The sequence below is a fragment of the Mycena indigotica genome, assembly GCF_014461135.1.
Source record: "Mycena indigotica strain 171206Taipei chromosome Unknown Mind.scaff0010, whole genome shotgun sequence".
NCBI classification, from domain to species: domain Eukaryota; kingdom Fungi; phylum Basidiomycota; class Agaricomycetes; order Agaricales; family Mycenaceae; genus Mycena; species Mycena indigotica.
The window spans coordinates 3,695,450-3,712,103 of NW_023503009.1; the positions used below are offsets into that span (position 1 = coordinate 3,695,450).

Consider the following 16,654-nt stretch of genomic DNA (forward strand, 5'->3'; position numbering starts at 1 on the left):
TAGTTTGTGTTTTAATAAGATAAATCATACACTAATATAATAAATGATGGTTAAGTAAAATAATATTTAATATTGAGATAATACGGAGTTTCCAAAATACTGAATCCACTCTGAGAACTACAGAGTATGTTAGGATATGGGAGGCATGGTAATGGTGTTAGCTGCGCAGGTACGCAGTGGTCTGGTCTCTCAACATGCAGTAGATGTGGCGGTGATCTTGGACTTGGGTTCGCACCTCACGCGCGAGGGGTGTGTTAGCAGTAGCGGGAAGAGTGGTAGCAGGAAGAGCGGACGCGTGGTGCTGCACATCTTGCATGTGATTGCAGGACTGGCCGGAGCCTGGGTTAGGGCTGTGCCGGAGTGGTGTATAAGTAGCATGGTCTGCGTGCCTATTAGGCATGCTTTCATTTCCCCTTTGTCTCCTTTGTACCCTCAGGTAGTGGTGAAGCTATCCATCCATTGGGCACTCAATCAGGGGCATGTGGCCTGGTTAATCAGTGCCAATTTCTGACATAGCTCAATACTGTACTATTTTATTCAGTTTGTCAGGGAGGTCTTCCACATGACTGATGAGTTGAAACCCCTACTAAGTCCTATTCACACTTGTATAACACTGTGCTACATATTTTATTCAATTTGTCAGTCACATGTTACACTCATGATGATCTGACAACTAAATTTTGTCAGTCACAGGGTGCTGACATAAACAACAAATTAGTTCAGCCCATCTCCTCAGTCTTCAAAGGTTTGGTGCTTGTGACTGCAATTTTGTATAGGGTCTGGATCATTTTCCTGATATTGGTCCACAATGCAAAGGTGGTAACACTGTTCCCTTTGTGGCCCAAGCTACAGAATTGATTAAATTGCTACAGTAGTGCATGTGGTGTACAAGGTGTGTTATGGTTTTCTCCCTTTTTTCCCTCCTTGGTAAATTTAATATTCATGGGGCTGAGAACTGATATAAGCCTAGACCCAATTTCAGTCGGAATTACAATTTCAGTCAGAATTAGTGTGATTCTATAGCTAGATACACAAATTTCCCTTTTCCTTTTCCCTCCTCTTTCCTTTTTTGGCCGATTTTTTTCATTACTCCTGTAGGACCACAAACACCATTACCGTGCCCACGCGGCCGGACGACGACGCGGATTTGCCGAGATTGGCCCAAAGACCATGGCCGGACTTCAGAGGATTGACCTGGAGGAAGTTTAGCGAGCACCAAGTGCCCAGCTGGTACAGTTGGCGCTGCAGGCCTTCTGGCGAGCGGGAGATAAGTGCCATGTCGTCTGCGTGTTCCAAATGAGACAAAGCATAACCCATTAGCCAAATGTCGTCTGGATCCTCGACAAGGGTGAATGTTGATAAGAAGATGTTCCACAGCGTAGGTGAAACCGGGTCCCCCATAAGCACACCGCACAGAGATTTCCACTCGTCCGAGACAAAACCCCCCGAGGCCACGCGCAGAGTCATTGAGCGGTACAGTTTTCGCACAAAATCAAAGTAAGGACCTGTGAGTCCCATACTTTCCATTTTAAGCCACAACGACTCATGGCTCATTGCTGAGAATGCATTCGATACATCTACAAATGCGACGTAGAGTGTTTCGCCATTCGCGCGAGCCTTATCAATCAGCGTGCGCAGGATAAACGGGTTGTTGTTCGTGCGACGACCTACTCGGAACCCATTTTGTGTCGTCGGCAGCAAGTCATGAGCCTCCAGAACACGATTAAGCCTCAAGTTATACGCCATAGACAACAGTTTGTAGACACAGCTCTGAAGACCGATTCCAATAGCCCGAGGTTTTCGAAGGGTCTTTACCCGGTTTTGGTACGCTGGACATCAATGTCTCATAGAACGAGCCAGGCGCCTCGCATCGCAGCAAGCAGTCGTTGAGGATATCTCGCAGTTTCTCGTTCTCCACCGTCATCAATTCGGCGTATGTGAATCGATCAATACCAGGCACGCTTTTGACGCCCTTCTTCCTCAGCACACTCTTCACATCTTCCATATCCTCCACCGTCAACAGTTCGTTCAGACCCGCAAATGGGGAGTCAGGCGACGGAGTCGGGATGGCCGCCGCATGCGCCACAATATCAGCGAGATGGATAGGGTCGAAGCCAGCGGACACGGGGTCGGGAGGATTCAAACGAGTGACATAGTCCTCTGTCAGCTCGTTTAGACCAATACTTGGGGGTGCGGCAGACGGAGGGCGGCGGATCGAGTTGACCAAAGTCCAGAGCGCGCGAGAGTCGTTACCGGCCTCACGGATACGCCCCAGGAACCATCCGCGGGAGCCACGCTTTGCAGGTCTACCCAGGTGCGTGCCCTGCAGCTTTGGCTTCACATTCCCCACACTCAATTCTGGCTTTGTCCGCTTCGCAGGCGGGGTCAGAGACGAACTGACTCGTGGACCGCTCTCTGAAGCTCCCCCAGGCCGAACAGGCGGCGGCAAAGGATTCGGTACCGCCAGCCACCCTTCGTGTTCCGGCAGCGCAGCCCGCAGACAAGCTCCCCGCTTAGCGAGTGCGTCTGCCGCATCGTTTGACGCATTCTGGGAGTGACCTTTGACGTAGTGGAAAGCCACGGACCCGGTGCGCAATCGCAGCCGGTGCTGAATCGCCAAAAGGATGTCTCCGTTCACGCAGTCCCACCCTGTCTGGGCGAGCACTGGTCCGAAAAAGACAATAGTATCGATGGCGTACTGCGAGTCTGTACGGATGTCCAACGACAGCAATCTTCTCCTGCATCCAGTGGAGTGCATCACAATGTGAGCAACGCACATCCATTCGGCCGAGGTCATGTCGAGCTGACTCAACATAAGGACGACGGGCAACCGGAAGGTCTTGGACCCAGCGTTGTGGCGCAGGATGGGCATGGCGACGGGCTATGAATATATTAGAAATGCTAAAAAGAATCAATGAATGAGACATACCTGCTTCAGCAGCAGCAGCGATTTGATGTTGTTGTTCTTCTTCATCACGTCTGGCATGCTCTTCCTCCAGCTCTCGTTCACGCCGCTCATTCTCTCTCATCTCGTCCTCCTCGATATCCCGCAGCATACTAGCCAGCATCACCTGAGTCTCCTCCTCTTCCAGTCGGCGTTGTTCCTCTCCTCTCTGCTGTTCCTCAACCCTCCTTTGCTCCTCCTCCAGCCGTTGACGTTCTTCCCCCAGTCGACGCACATTTTCGGCTTCAAATGCTTCCTGTTGCTCACGCAGACGGGCCTGTTGCTCTCGAAGCCGCCGTTGTTGTTGAGTATTTGAAGGGCGAGAAGGTCCAGGTATTGGTGGGGGAGTCTGGAGATGGGAAGTGGAGATTGAAGAAACCGTCATCGCTGCTCGACAAACGGTCTTCAATTCGGCGATTTTGCTGGGCAAGTTGACGGCGGGACAGAGGGAGCCCAGTTTGAGTGTTTGGCGTTGCCAGTGGTAGACCAAATGTAAGCTATAGAATTCAAAGATTCAGCGTTCGGCTAGTTACCGATAGCTTTTTTGGGAATTAATATTTTTTCCCTTCGGCGCCCACAGCATAGGTATCTAGCCGAGCGTTCTCATTGGCTCTTCCTTTTCTGGTACACACAGCCACCCTTCCTCTCTTTGTATAATAGACTAGCAGGGACCCGTGCTACGCTACGGGGCTCAAGCGATGATGGCAGGGGATTCAAATTAAGGTAGGTAGAATACATATACTACTGACTATTTTTAAGCAGATACTTGAAAATGTATTTAATTTTGCGTCGTGACATTCATATGCCCAAGATTGTGTCGAGCGCGAGGTTTCGTGTAAGGCTGGCGAGCCGGTGGAAGATCAGTGTTGCCAACATGCTGGCGGCGGACATTTGTGGCTTGCCGTGGTTGTGAAAGTGGGTCTGGTCGTAGTACGTGAGGCCTTAGAGGTGACTGCAGTATCGAAGATAGTTAACATGATTCTTAATGATGTAAAGTTAGAACGGTCAGAAATGAAGATAAAAACATACCTGGCTGTGTGTCTGGTGGCGTCGAAAGCTGATGTTGTTCTTCATTGGCATGCTTGAGAGGGCGGATAGGGCGGGGGACCAAAGAAGAGTGAGAAAATATTAGGGAAAAAAGTTAAAGAAACCGGCAGACCTGGTCTTCCAGGTTCCTGCGGCTGAAATGGCAGGATTCCGCACCAATTTCTCCTGTCGAACAGTTTGCTGTTCCTCTCATTTTCAGCACTGTCGTTCCCATCATTGTCGCCGGCCTATTGAGCGTTTGACGCGCCTTAGATTTGCGTTGCTGGAGGGGACGGAAGAAGCAGCTAAACCAAAACATTAGCTCGAGCCGCTGGAAAAATACAAACACAAACCGTTAATCGATGTGCATTTGCAGGCAGCATTAGCAATGGTGGTGGTGGTGGTGGTGGTGGTGGAGGGGGAGGGGGAGGTAGAATGAGCTACAAACACGTACATATGTAAAAGAATCAAAAAAAAACACGGACATACATTGACCCAACGTCTTCAAGGGGCTGGAGTTGGAGAAGAAGCTCTGTTCTCCACAGAAGTCACATTTGGAGTCGTTCGAAGCTGTTGGCTGGGAGTATCCTGCTGAGCAAACGCTACTTCGTGACTCTGCTTGCGCTGGACAGCTCGTTCTGGTTGTGCATCTCCTCCAAGGTTGGTATGATCTCCTAGTGCTGTGCGATTGACCAAGATTCGACATGGAGACATGTAGGGAGGCGAATTGGCATCGTTTCGGTGCTGCTGAATACAGCGAGGGTTGCAGGGAAGGGAGAGAGGAGTCAGGAGTCAGCAACCTGTTCAAAATAGAGGATTAGAGTGTGTTTGCAGGCCAGAATATCACTCACACTGAGATTCTGTACTTGCAGTACGCCCTGTGACTCAACAGTGTGAGTTCAAGATTGTGTTGGCCAGTGTCGCAAACTGAGACTCAGGTATCATCTACCCAGAGACAGGCAGGTTGCAGAGGGGGCAAGTGTGGTTGTATTGAAGAATGTAGAGAAATACAAAGCTCGTGCATGGTTGAAATTGAATGGGATGTGGCTACGCGGTAGGTAGTTTTGTCGTTGTCAGGGTTGGCAGAAAGTCATGTTGTCTGGGGCCTTAGGAGGCGGGAAATCGAATAAGTCGATGTCTGGAAGTCAAGTAGTCCGGTAGTTATGAGCCATGGGCGGCACTGAGGATCTGGCAGAAGAGAGGAGAGGAGAGGCGAATTGACTTTTGAATGACGCGATCTCATTGGCTCATCACTCCTGATGTCACGAAAAGTGACACCGAAGTCTCTTGTATAATAAGATTGTATATACATCCAGCGTCTAGCCGGCCAGTCCACATCCGCCGTAGCTCGTTTTTATCCGACACCGGCGGACGCCGTGCATAAGGGAATAAGGGATGTGACAGTCATCCCGGCTCCCCTTCATGACCACGACAACCACATCACGCTCGCCCTTTGTCGACCCGCACTATGCAAGGCAGAGCTGCTCACAGGCAACTGGTGCGTAAAAGCTCATTTACCTTCTTGTCCTGCCCGTCTAACCGCCCTCTTCTCTCGCTAGATCCATCTTAACCGCCTCTTTCGCCCACAAGCAGCACTCTGGTGAAAGGAGCGAAGCCGCCCTCCGCGGCTGGCCGAGCCTTTTTCCTCCAGATTTTGCACCACTACCGCGCTCTGCCATACGTTTTCGCTTCCCCCAGCTTTGTCGTCTGCGAAATCATCCTTTTCACGACATTGGCACCCGAACTCCCCAAACTCAATACCCTTCCTTTCCACGAGCGACAGCGACACCGACCCGCCAGCCTCCGAATGTGTCCTTCGCCACGAGACCACATACGCGCCAACTTGAACGTCCCCGTTTTCGCCAGCAGGTGGCGCCATACCGGCGCCACCACTCCCTTCACGATTTACGGGCCCATTCACGACTTCGTTCTCCCTCGCATCCAATGCGGATGCTGGGCAAGAAAACAAAACAACCACGCTCGACGGAAAACGATGTCGACAGTTGTGAAGCTCTTCGCTGGTCCTGTGCCCACGACAACCCGCCTTGCTGCAACGTACGCGACTGCGTTCCCTCGAAAGCCTGTTCTCGCGGCCTGCTTTTTCTCATCTTCTGCCTCCCCGACCTCCCAGCCACGCTACCGACCCCGAATCTCCCCTTCGCCACGCTCAACGAGCCTATCGCTCTTCCTCTCACTCTATCTTTACCCCACCTCACACCTGCCCCTTCGCCAGTGCCAGTGCTCGCCCTCCACCATCCACGCATCCCCTCGGCCACCCTTCCCAAAACAGCAAAGTCACGTGCCGCCCTGCGCCGAAAACGTCTTCGATGTACATCGACGGGTGCGCGGCGTGGGGCTCTGTCGCGTGTATGCGGTGCTGCCCTACGTCCACCTCCCCCGACCTATCTATTGTGGCGGGGCTATGCAGCGCGGAAGACGGTCGTTGGCGCGGTTTTCGTCGGGCTTCATTTGCGCGGCGCGGAGGTGGATTTGGGGACAGAGGTGTGGAATGGTCTGGGCGGGTGGTTCCTGGCTTAGTAGGGAGGAGAGTGGTGGCGTCGCGGGCGTGATTTGAAGTGCCAGAGAGGAGGAGACGTCTTTCTCGTCCCGCGTTTGGCGCTCGGAGGAAACGGGCTTCAGTCTGAGTCTCCGTCGTTATTTTGCGGCGGGCGGAAGCTCCCGGTACTTTTTCCAATTCTCTTGGCCTTTCTCTTCGGTGCGTGCTTTGACGCTGAGTATCCATACCCGAATATGTCGCTTTCGCTACATATATTACAATACATATCACTGCTTGTCCTACTTGATTTGTCTGTCTTATATCATACGAGTACATTATCGTTTGGTACTGACAACTCCGATACACACATATATACATACTCTCAGTGAGAGTACTTATATGCACATGTGTTCTTGCGGGCCATAAGCCGTCACCCAACACGGGGTTATGCTTTATATAAGACATATGTACGTATACGTCAACCATTCCCGTTCCCCGTCTTTTTTTCTCGTCCCACCACCACCACGAATGGCCACACAGACGCTCACCCCGCCGCACAACATCTGCTTGCCGTCCTACAAGGAGCTTGCCCTCGCTGCTGACATCGACGGCCCTTGTGCGGGCCTGCCGTTACAGCCGTTGCCCAGACCGACAAGCATTGTTTTGCCGCCGCTGGAAGTCGTGCGTTGCTTGGCTTTTTTTTGTGACTCCCTCAGCTAACGACAACAGCCGTCACGCCCATTGCGGAAGCAAGACGGCTTTGGTGCTGTGCACGACCACTTTCTCGACTTGGCGCGTCAGTGTCCCGCTGCACCGCCACCCAACAAGGAGTGGACCTCACCGTCCCCGTACTCCGCCTACCGTCCAACCTCCTCATCGTTCATCACACCCGTTATGAATGCTCTGCCGACGCCCATCCGAGTCAGTACCACCAACCCTTCACACTCCATCATGATCCACCACATGCACCAACCGCAGCCACAACAGCCCCCGCCGCAGTACGACCGCCTTGTGAGTGATGTGAGTGAGCCGTTCCGCTGCAGCCACGCCATGCGCCCCAAGAAGAAGCAGGTACTGTCGTGTTCCTTCTGCAGGAAGCGCAAGATTGCCTGTCGGAGGCCGGAGGACGGGAGCATCGATGAACGGTGCCAGTGTGTTTCTTTTCCCCTCTAAGCTCTTTCACCTTCTGCTGATTCCCACGAAAAAAGTGAATGCGCCAGACGCAATATTGGGCAGTGTGCCTACGCCACGGCCCGCCGGGTTTCTCTTCGGGGAAAAAACTCGCGCCGGAAGAGCGCTGGGCGGGTGGGCAACATCCATCATGATCATCAAGGTGCCGGGCCGGAAATGGAGCTCGGGTCGCCCTTGCCGTCGCCTGAGCGCAAAGCTAGTGCGAGCCCGCTGTCTACGAGGATGTCCTGCGCAGCTGCGCCGGCGTCAAACTTACACAAATTGAAAAGCACAAGACATGCCGCGATGCGCGACGCTGCCACTGGCAATGACGCACAGCTCCAATCGTCGTTCACAACGCGCGGTGGGATTCCAGTTCCTCAGACAAACGCGTGGTGAGCGTGCGTGGAGGCAGGTGACGCGCAGGTTGATTGGTAGGAGGAGATTCGAGGACAATGATAGCGATGGTACTGTACAGTGACTACATGATATCCCACCTGTACACGGGGTTTTTTGATGGCTGAAGCAGACAGAACCAGCCCGGTCGCGATACAAGGCGTGGATTGAGGGGAGCGCGCGAGCTGCGCTGCCTCATGTGAAAGTCGATGCAGTGATACTTAACCCTTGACGAAGTCGCCGATAGATGTAAAGACATGTGTTCACATACCCATCGCATACCATTCTGTTTCATCTTGGATGTCGTTATACACCATATTGATATGAATTCTTGTACTTACATTAATATTCTTTATCTCTTGCCCTCTGCTAATGTCCATCCCAGTTTGCGCCAAGCACGACCGATATTTATCTGATTATGTGACCCCATCAGTAAAAGTGCACAAAAGTCTTTCAGGTCTTTCTTTGGGCAAGACCAAAAAGATCTGAAAGACCTGAAAGACTCAAAAGACACCAGGTCTTATTTAAGCAGCATCCTGGTCTTGGAAAAGACCTAACATCTTTCCCAAAGATCACAAAAGACCACAAGAAAGACTTGGTTTCAAGACCACCAAAGATGCCCTGGGACTGTTCAGGATGCAATAAATGGAGCAATTGAATGAATTAATGATCATTCTACACAATGTATGTACACAGGCTCCCCGTCTCCGCCGTCCCAGGTTGTCGACTTCCCTTGCCCACCCCATGCCCGGTTGTGCGCCGATTCTCACCCAACCGCAGCCACTAGCGCGAACGTGTCCCTCCCGACATTCCCAGCGCAGTATGTTTCAGCCCGAGTGGGCGACCGCGCTGTCGCCACTTCTTCAGCGGCGATGTCAGCCAGCGTATGGGGTAGTCAGCCCTGTTGACGGCCTGCGCAATACCTGTATATGTCAGCAGTTAGTCTAACTAACGAGGCGGCGACACACCGGGCTGCGAACAGATCCTAAGCAGCAATGGCCCGCGTGCCAGTGGGGGATAGTGGTCGGGGCCGAGAACGTGTAGCCCTGAGAGTTGCTTGATGATAATGAGGAAAGGGGACCGGACAGGGCCTTGCAGAACTTGAGACGAACGTGGAAGTCTTGAGCTTGAGGCTCGACAACTTGAGTGCTTGAAAAAGTCGGATTTTGAGTCCAGGAGGTCTTGAGTGTTGATGAACTTGGGTTTTGAGATGATTGCGGTGGGGAATGGACGACGAGTGGGCCGTTAATGGGCTTGTGAGGTGGCGGGAGATGGGGGGAAAGGAAGAAAGAAAAACGGCGATCGATCGCCGATGTGCCATCAACCATCTGTCATACGTCAGATGTGCGTCACAGCTTTAGGGCCGAGTCTGATTGATGACTTCCGAGCCAACAACATCGTTACATTTCAGGAGCTGACCCGCCCCTGCCCCGTCTCCTCAACTCCGCCCAGAGCGCCTGTGCCTCCCGCCGCACCGCGCCCGCGCGGATGAGCCGCACCGCCTCGTCGTACGCGGGCAGCACCCCGCGCGCACCGGCGCGTTCCACCGCCGTGGCGCGTCCATCCCGACCCTTGCCCTCCCCGTTCTGTTACGGTTCCTTCGGCTCTGCAGCAGGCCCTCTCCTCCAGCCTGTTCCGCAGCGTCATCACGTGGCGCACGACGTGGAAGCCGACCCTAAGCCTTGGCACTCGTGCCTTCGCGGGGTCCGCGAACGCGCGCGCGGGGCGGGCTTCGTCCACGTGAGCGACGGCGGGTCTTGCGTGTGCGCCGGCCATGCTTCGGGGGCGCGGGCACGTGTGCAGGGCGCAGCATCAGCGCAGGGATGCTTTTCTTCTTCGGAGTCGTCGTGCCAGTGGGCGGCGGTGGTGGTGGTGGGAAGCCAAATTGACAATGACATTAACCCTTTACTATAAATGATATTGTTGGATGGTCTTCGACATTTATTTACATTCAGTTTTCTTAAGATATGGATCATGTTAAAATGAGACCTACAGTAGTATTCCCGGTTGAATGTTGCTCAGCATGGAGTCTAGGCGCTCGCGGGTGACACGTTGTCCAAAAGCTAGGGTTGTGTAGTCGGGAGGGTTGACAGGTAAAATCGTTGGCTTAGCTCGGGGTATGTCGCGGAAAAAGTGTTTCCGCGGGTCGGGTTGGTAAGTTGGCACTGGGCGAATCTTTCGCGCGACAGGCTTGTACTTTCGCTTGGCTACGATCGGCGCCTTGGCGCCGGCGCTGGTCGTGTAAGTGCGGGTTTCGGAGAAGAGGCGCGTGGTCCATGGTGTTGGTACAACAGAGTTGAGGTCAACTCCGGTTGAAATAGCGTAGTCGATGAGAATAGAGTCATAAGCTGGAGAAGGTGAAATATGGAATAGTGAATCGAATTCGGAAAGCTCAGCTTTTCCCATTAATGCTTCAAGAGATCTTCCCAAGATATTTGCATGGGGCGCGGGGAAGCTGGTTGACGCGGGCCCTAGCACCAAAAATCCTCCCCTTCCGGGAGCTCTTCGACGTACGCGGCATGGTGCGAATGATCATGGCCACGCGTCATAGCGATCGCGTTCCGCGGGTCAGCGGGATTAGTAATCGAGATGCCAATCGGGGTTGGCCACGACGCTCACCCTCTTTCCACAAATACAAGCTGACGGCTCCGCCCCGCTCGTAATCAAGCCGGGCACAGAACCACTGGAGGAATGGTTGGCCTAGTATAAGGTCGTGGGGACCGAGCTCTTGGTGGGAGACGAAGAGGTGGTGGGAGAACTCGTGCTGGCCAATTCGAAGCGGTACGTCTGTCGCACAACCTCGCAGCTGCTCGGGGTCGCCGTGGATGCCTTTCAAGGCCCACCGTGTTCCCTGGTAGTCAACAGCGAGTGAACAGCGAGTTGGTACTGATAAACTTGCCAGGTTTAGCTCCGAACCCGAATCTATCATTGCCTTCAGCTCTACACCGCCCACCGTCACTGTTAACGACCCAGTGGTCATCGCAAAGAAACGACTTGTCGGTGGTGCTTTCGCCACCGCGTTGCTGTAGCGAACGAGGAAGTCTTCAAGCTCGTACGATGGTTCTGCGAGCATTTCTTGTGGCTCGCTACTCTGAATTTGTTTGCTCGAGTACTCGCGTTTGGCTCGAGTCTGCTCGCTCATGAGCTTCTGCAAGGCTGGGCTCGCACCTATAATTTCGAAGATGGGGAGCGAGACACTCGTCTTGAGGATAGTCTCCAAAATTCCTGGTGGGTTAGCGCGCTCTTGAATCGCAGAGGTAATGTGGTACTTATCTTGCGCAGGCTTGTTGGCGTCTCTCATGACGACATCCTCACCCTGTCCGCCTGCTCGCGGCGCTCGAGCATTCTTCCAGCCGTCTTTTCGATTAATCGGGTTGGGCGGTGTCGGAATCTTATTGTCGACCACTGGTGGAGCTGGAGCTTGCGCGATTGGAGCCTTGGGCGCGTTTGCCTGAACTGGAGGTTGCGGGGGAGCTCGTGGTGGTGGCTTTGGTGCTGCTGGCGCGTTTGGTCGTTGGCCAACGGGATTATATCGGTTCGTATCCTTTCCACTGCGGGTAACTGGATTCGCTAACTGTTCATCGTAGCTGAGCGAAGAGACCGCGAAAAACTTGTTATCGAGGACTTGGGTGGAACCGAAAGCAAGACCCGCCGAGTGAGTTGCGGCGGCCTGTACCCCATCTGCGCGCGCGCGCATGTATGATGAAACACCGCCTCGCCATCCTTGCGGAACCTTGGGGAGATCAGAGCCGTCCATTTGGACATACCTTTGCGAGTTTGGGTCGACTTTTACGAGCGCTCGCTCGATCAGCTCGCGCATCTCGGGACAGTATCGCGGATGAAGTTGGTGAGTGCCGACCTTTCCACAAACAAAGCATCGCTTACCCGCGTTGGTAGCGAGTTGCCTTTCCGCTAAGTGGAGCCGCATTTGCTCCAACTGGCGCGTTAAGTCCGCAATCTGGGAGTCTGTCGAAGTCGTTGGCGCCTCGGGCGCATGGTCTTGAGCGGGACGCTGCTGGATTTGGACCGGTCGATGCTGCGGTGCCGCCTGTTGTGCTTGTGTTTCTAAGGTGGGAGCAGCTTCAATTCGATTACCAGACTCGTCGAACTCAACTTGGTTTGGGTTGTAGATCCTTTCGCTCCAGGGCTTGAATATCAACGAGTCGGGGTCGAAACGTTTCTTCAGGATTTCGACTGTCGCTGACAGTGATGGAGCGGTGTCGCGCGTACGATTGGTGGTTGGTGTTCGCTGGTAAAACCAATCCTTCAGCGAAGTTGGGATGCTGCTAACGAACATGTGGTTTGCAGTTTCTTGGGTAATCCGTTTCTTCTTGACTAGATTACCTGACATCCGCAGGAATTCTCGATAGTAGGTGTCAACTGCGGTCTTGGAAACAAACGGGGACTTAGCGGCATTGGTTTGACAAAAGTCTTTGAGCTGCTGCTCGGTGTAGTTCTGCGCTGACTCCTCGTCAGGGTATACGGCAAGTAAGGCTTTTGAGGCGGCGATCCAGGTCTTCCCGGCAGCTTCAACGTCCAATTCCGGTATGTACCTGATAATATCCTTGACGCGGTCGCTTGAGTACTTATAGATGTGGTCGACCAGCTGGTCCTTATCGACAATGCCGGCTTGGACGCCACACTCGGCGATGAGATCGAGGAAGTCTTTCGTGTACTTCCCATTGAACTTGGGAGCGTTTTGGGAACGCGGAAGGGGCATGGGGGTATGGAGAGTCGCAGTGGCTGTCGGAGTCGCCATACTTTCTAGCGACTAAGGTGAGAGAGGTGAGTTAGGGGTGAATTTTGATAACGCAGCGTCTGAAGGCCTCGATAACGGAAAACCAGCCCCCTCGCGGTGGGCTCCACTGAAGAAGGACTAATCAGTCCAAGCGAGGACTGGGAATGGGCCTAGGTCGAACCGAGGGTGGCGCTGCGGGAGGAGTAGATTGTCGGTTAAAGCTCCGCACGAGTGTCAATATCCGCGGATGTTTGCACAGGTACCTGCAGGAAAACATCTGCGGGTTTGACATCCGTGGATACAGGTATCCGTTTCCCACGGATGCCAAGAGTACAGGTATGACTTTGGAAGATCATAATTTTTATTATCTTATATATGTTTCAGTCACTATAGTCTTCTCATGTCCTATGGTGTCTATAGCAGTGTATTACTTGAAGCTATGTCCTATATAAGCTGCTTATATTGTCAATATACCTCAGTATCCTGATGTTTTATAAGAAATACCCGTGGATAACCCGTGCAGGTACCCGTATCTGTGAGTACAGGTACCCGTTTCTCACGGATGCTGCAAATGCAGGTATTGGTTTTGAAACCTAAATTACCCACAGGTAGAGTACAGGTATTTATCCGTGACACTTGTGAGAAGCCTTATTGTCGGTGGTGAAGACGGATGTGTACTTAGCTCTTGTGGAATAAAAGTTGACTCGAACTCGGAGTGGCGCTTTCGCTCGCGCTGGCTCAGGACTTCAGATGAGGGGGAAGAGTAAGAAGAGATGATTCTCCTATCCGCATACAGTGAAACCGTAACTACCGATCGGAAGGGGTAGAGAAATGAAATATGAATATATAGAGTGGCCATGGTACTAAGATCCTTGCATGGAAACTTCCGGACATGGCAATCGGGCTGGGGACAAGTCGAATAGAGCAGCGGCGCTGCTGCCCTCAGCGTCAACTACAGGGTGACCAATCCTGAGTTGTGCTCGCTCCAGTCCCTCCGAATCGCCATGCCAGTCGTGTCTTCCGCGTTGGATATGTTGAGATAAGGGAATGGAGAAGAGTGGAAAGAGGGGGAATTGAGTGGTAGAGTAGTAAAAGGTGGCTGTTAACGCCCGGAGGTGCTTGACGCGTAGATGTCGCGTGACCGTGAATACGACGTGGAAGCCATGTGGCACTTCCACACCGCCGCCCTCACTCAAACTCAAGTTCTAGGCTACACCAGGCGGCAAAACCGGTCTCCCTCGCGGCAAAACCCGCCCCGCTCGCCTCTGTGCCGACTCTCAGGCCACCAGCTCGTCAAACGAGCCGATTTGGCGGTGCTCTGGCCGCTACAACCGTCCCCCTCCTCCAACGGCTTGAAGTCCACTGCCCAACGCAGCCGTTTGACGGTCCTGATGGTCCGCGCCAACTCCTAGGCCGCCGAAAGCGCCGTTTCTGCCGGTTGCTCGTCACCAACGGTCATAACGACGAGTTCTCCCTCCTCAGAAGCAATTCCCGCCGCCATTTCTCGCCAAACAACGCCGTTTGACCGGCCGCAAGTGCTTGAATCGACCCCAGCATGAACCCTGTATCTCCCACGAACTTGCTGGCGCTGTCTTGCGCGACTGCGAGTTTTGCAAGGCAGCAAGTCGCACACAAGCTGTTAACAAGTTAGCATGTGAAAATGGCAACAAAACCGCAAGAACACGCACTTTCGCGGCCGGAACAGTCTTCGTGCCGACTCGAGATGCTCTCCCTCGCCAAACCAAGTCATTTAACCGGAAGAAACTGGCTGAATCGACCCAGCTCGACCACCACCATCTCCCGTCAATCGCTTGCGCTCTCCTCCGCGTCTCTCAGCTCTACATGTCCCAAATCGCCAACTGAGCTTATAACCGCAGTCAGCATCGACAACTAGCGTTAAAACAGCAAGAATGTGCACCTGCACGGCCAGAAGAGCTTCCTCGACAACGGCAGCCCCCCCCTCTCGTCACCCAAAAGCCAAAGCTTCAAGAACGACGTTAGCTCAATTGGAACGACAAGATAAGATATTTGAGGTCCCCCGCCGCAACGTAAGCCCCATTTCCGCGTCCTCCGAGTCCGGGAGCACGTCTGAAATTACATCAGTCAGGATACGGACGCGAAAACCGCGACCACTGCTTCACCCTCGATTCCCCGCACTCTGCAACAGTGTCAGCGAACTCGGCCGCAAGCGGGGGAGGATGAACAACAAGAAGCTTACCCTGACAAGGGGCCCATCTGCCCATCCTCTACCGTTATTACACTCGTGCACCCCCAGTGCGGGGCCAGGTTCTAATGGTTCGGCGTCCCAGTCATTGCTGGTAGGCCGGAACCAACGTAGACCCAGGTTTTGTTGGCACCCACCCACCGTTTTATTTTCATCCTGACCAGCGCCGCGACAGGCCAACTTGGCTCTGCCCCTAGGGCGAGCGGCCATGGTGCTTTGTTGGCAGGAACAACCGCTGCCCCATTCCACTCGGCATTGCAGACAGTGGGGGCACCCGGTTGGCGCTGCCCAGACCTGCCTATGGGCCCTGTTCTCGGCCCGCCGCGCACCATGTCCGAGCAGACGGCTAACTTGGCTGGCGGTAGATTCAAGAGGCGTTGAACACGCCGATAACTGAGTGTGGGATGCAGGAAAGAGGGGTGAAAGGAGGACTCAGAGGGGTGATAGGCAGAGCTGAAGCTGCTATCCATGAACCAGCGGGTAGAGCCGAGTCCTCATTTCTCGGGCTTATTCTTTCTTCCTTCAAATTTTGTGCCCTACGTGCGCGACGCGCGTGCATGTTTGTCAGAGGTTCTAGACTGCGGCACAAATGTGTGGCGAGTTTGCAGTCAAGGTTGAAGGATAGGGGAGGGAAAATGGTGCTGATGACTTGTTGGGCCACTGCCAGGGCCAGCGCAGAGCCCAGTGTAGCTCAATCTTGGCCGTTTCGGCCCGCAATAGTGCCTGTCGCCCATGTCAGCAAAAACTCTTGAAACGTGCTCTAATCGGTAGGCTGGGGCGGTTTGGCACTCTGCGGCGCTGTACATCGGCCGCCGTTGCTGTTTCCGTGAGATCGGTGAGCACCGTGTTCGGTTCTGGGTCGTTCTGGCTGAAGTCGTTGGCACTTGTAGCGCCAATGGTGCTAGGAAACAGGCCAGCCGCTGGCCCTGCGCTCGCCGACATTTGTTACGCGAAACTCGAGGCCAGCAGGCTAAATTCCCACGCGTTCCGCCTGAGACTCTCAGGATACAACGGGGCAATGCTCCTTTCTACGTCCTAGAAATCTCAGGCGGAACAAGCCGGCGCCTGGGTCTGCGCGGCCCTCCCTTTGTTTTCAGAAACGAGTGTCGTTCCGAGTCCGGCAAAGCCTTCCGAAGAGAGCTAAGTTCCTGTGCTAGCTCGTCCATCTTTCGTGAGCGGTCTAGTATTGCGAAATGCAGGCGTTGAATGGTGCCTGCTGCCCCTGGGTAACGCAGCAAGACTTCAGCTAGTGCAGGAACTCACACACTGGTGGTCGGAAACTTGAAACCGTCATCTGTTCTGGACTTGATGATGCGTGAAACCACTAGGGCTGTAACGGGCTGTAATGGCAAAGAACGGTGGCCCCGGTCTAGAGAGTTCCGCCGCGGCAAACATGTTTTACGCGTGCATTCCCTCTTCCCAAACGTCGAACGATGACGCGTCACCATTTGTAGGTGTTTTCAGGACCTTAAAAGAGGCTCAAATGTGTTGAATGTTGAAGCCAGCCGCGTATTAAGCATCTTGAAGATGTCAGAGTGAGGTTTGGAGCAAAAGATTGTCGTCGCAGGGAGAGGAAAGCTGTGTCATGACGTAACGTGAGACAACTTGAAATTATGACATCATTTGTTCTTTCATCTTACTGCAATACAGTGAGGATGC

The 16,654-nt window shown here is 53.5% G+C and overlaps 3 protein-coding genes across 3 annotated transcripts; 2 read left to right on the top strand and 1 right to left on the bottom strand.

Annotated features, from left to right (window-relative positions):
* Positions 1–2,098: 2,098 nt before the first annotated feature.
* MIND_01150200 (uncharacterized protein) lies at positions 2,099–2,918 on the top strand (the record flags this gene model as incomplete). Its single annotated transcript, XM_037368032.1, has 7 exons — positions 2,099–2,128; positions 2,177–2,190; positions 2,235–2,314; positions 2,380–2,520; positions 2,571–2,588; positions 2,749–2,764; positions 2,819–2,918. 7 exons carry the CDS (start codon positions 2,099–2,101, stop codon positions 2,916–2,918), a joined length of 399 nt encoding a protein of 132 aa, XP_037215864.1.
* Positions 2,919–6,914: 3,996 nt separating this feature from the next.
* Positions 6,915–8,036, top strand: MIND_01150300 (Zn(2)-C6 fungal-type domain-containing protein; the record flags this gene model as incomplete). Its single annotated transcript, XM_037368033.1, has 3 exons — positions 6,915–7,148; positions 7,197–7,618; positions 7,676–8,036. The coding sequence occupies 3 exons, from the start codon at positions 6,915–6,917 to the stop codon at positions 8,034–8,036; spliced, it is 1,017 nt and encodes a 338-aa protein (XP_037215865.1).
* Positions 8,037–8,816: 780 nt separating this feature from the next.
* MIND_01150400 (RT-RNaseH domain-containing protein) lies at positions 8,817–10,544 on the bottom strand (the record flags this gene model as incomplete). The annotated part of the gene is made up of 6 exons (XM_037368034.1): positions 10,027–10,544; positions 9,708–9,965; positions 9,453–9,663; positions 9,146–9,361; positions 9,002–9,089; positions 8,817–8,956 (listed from the first exon to the last, which is right to left on the bottom strand). The coding sequence occupies exons 1-6, from the start codon at positions 10,437–10,439 to the stop codon at positions 8,817–8,819; spliced, it is 1,326 nt and encodes a 441-aa protein (XP_037215866.1). The 5' UTR covers positions 10,440–10,544.
* Between the last annotated feature and the right edge of the window lie 6,110 nt (positions 10,545–16,654).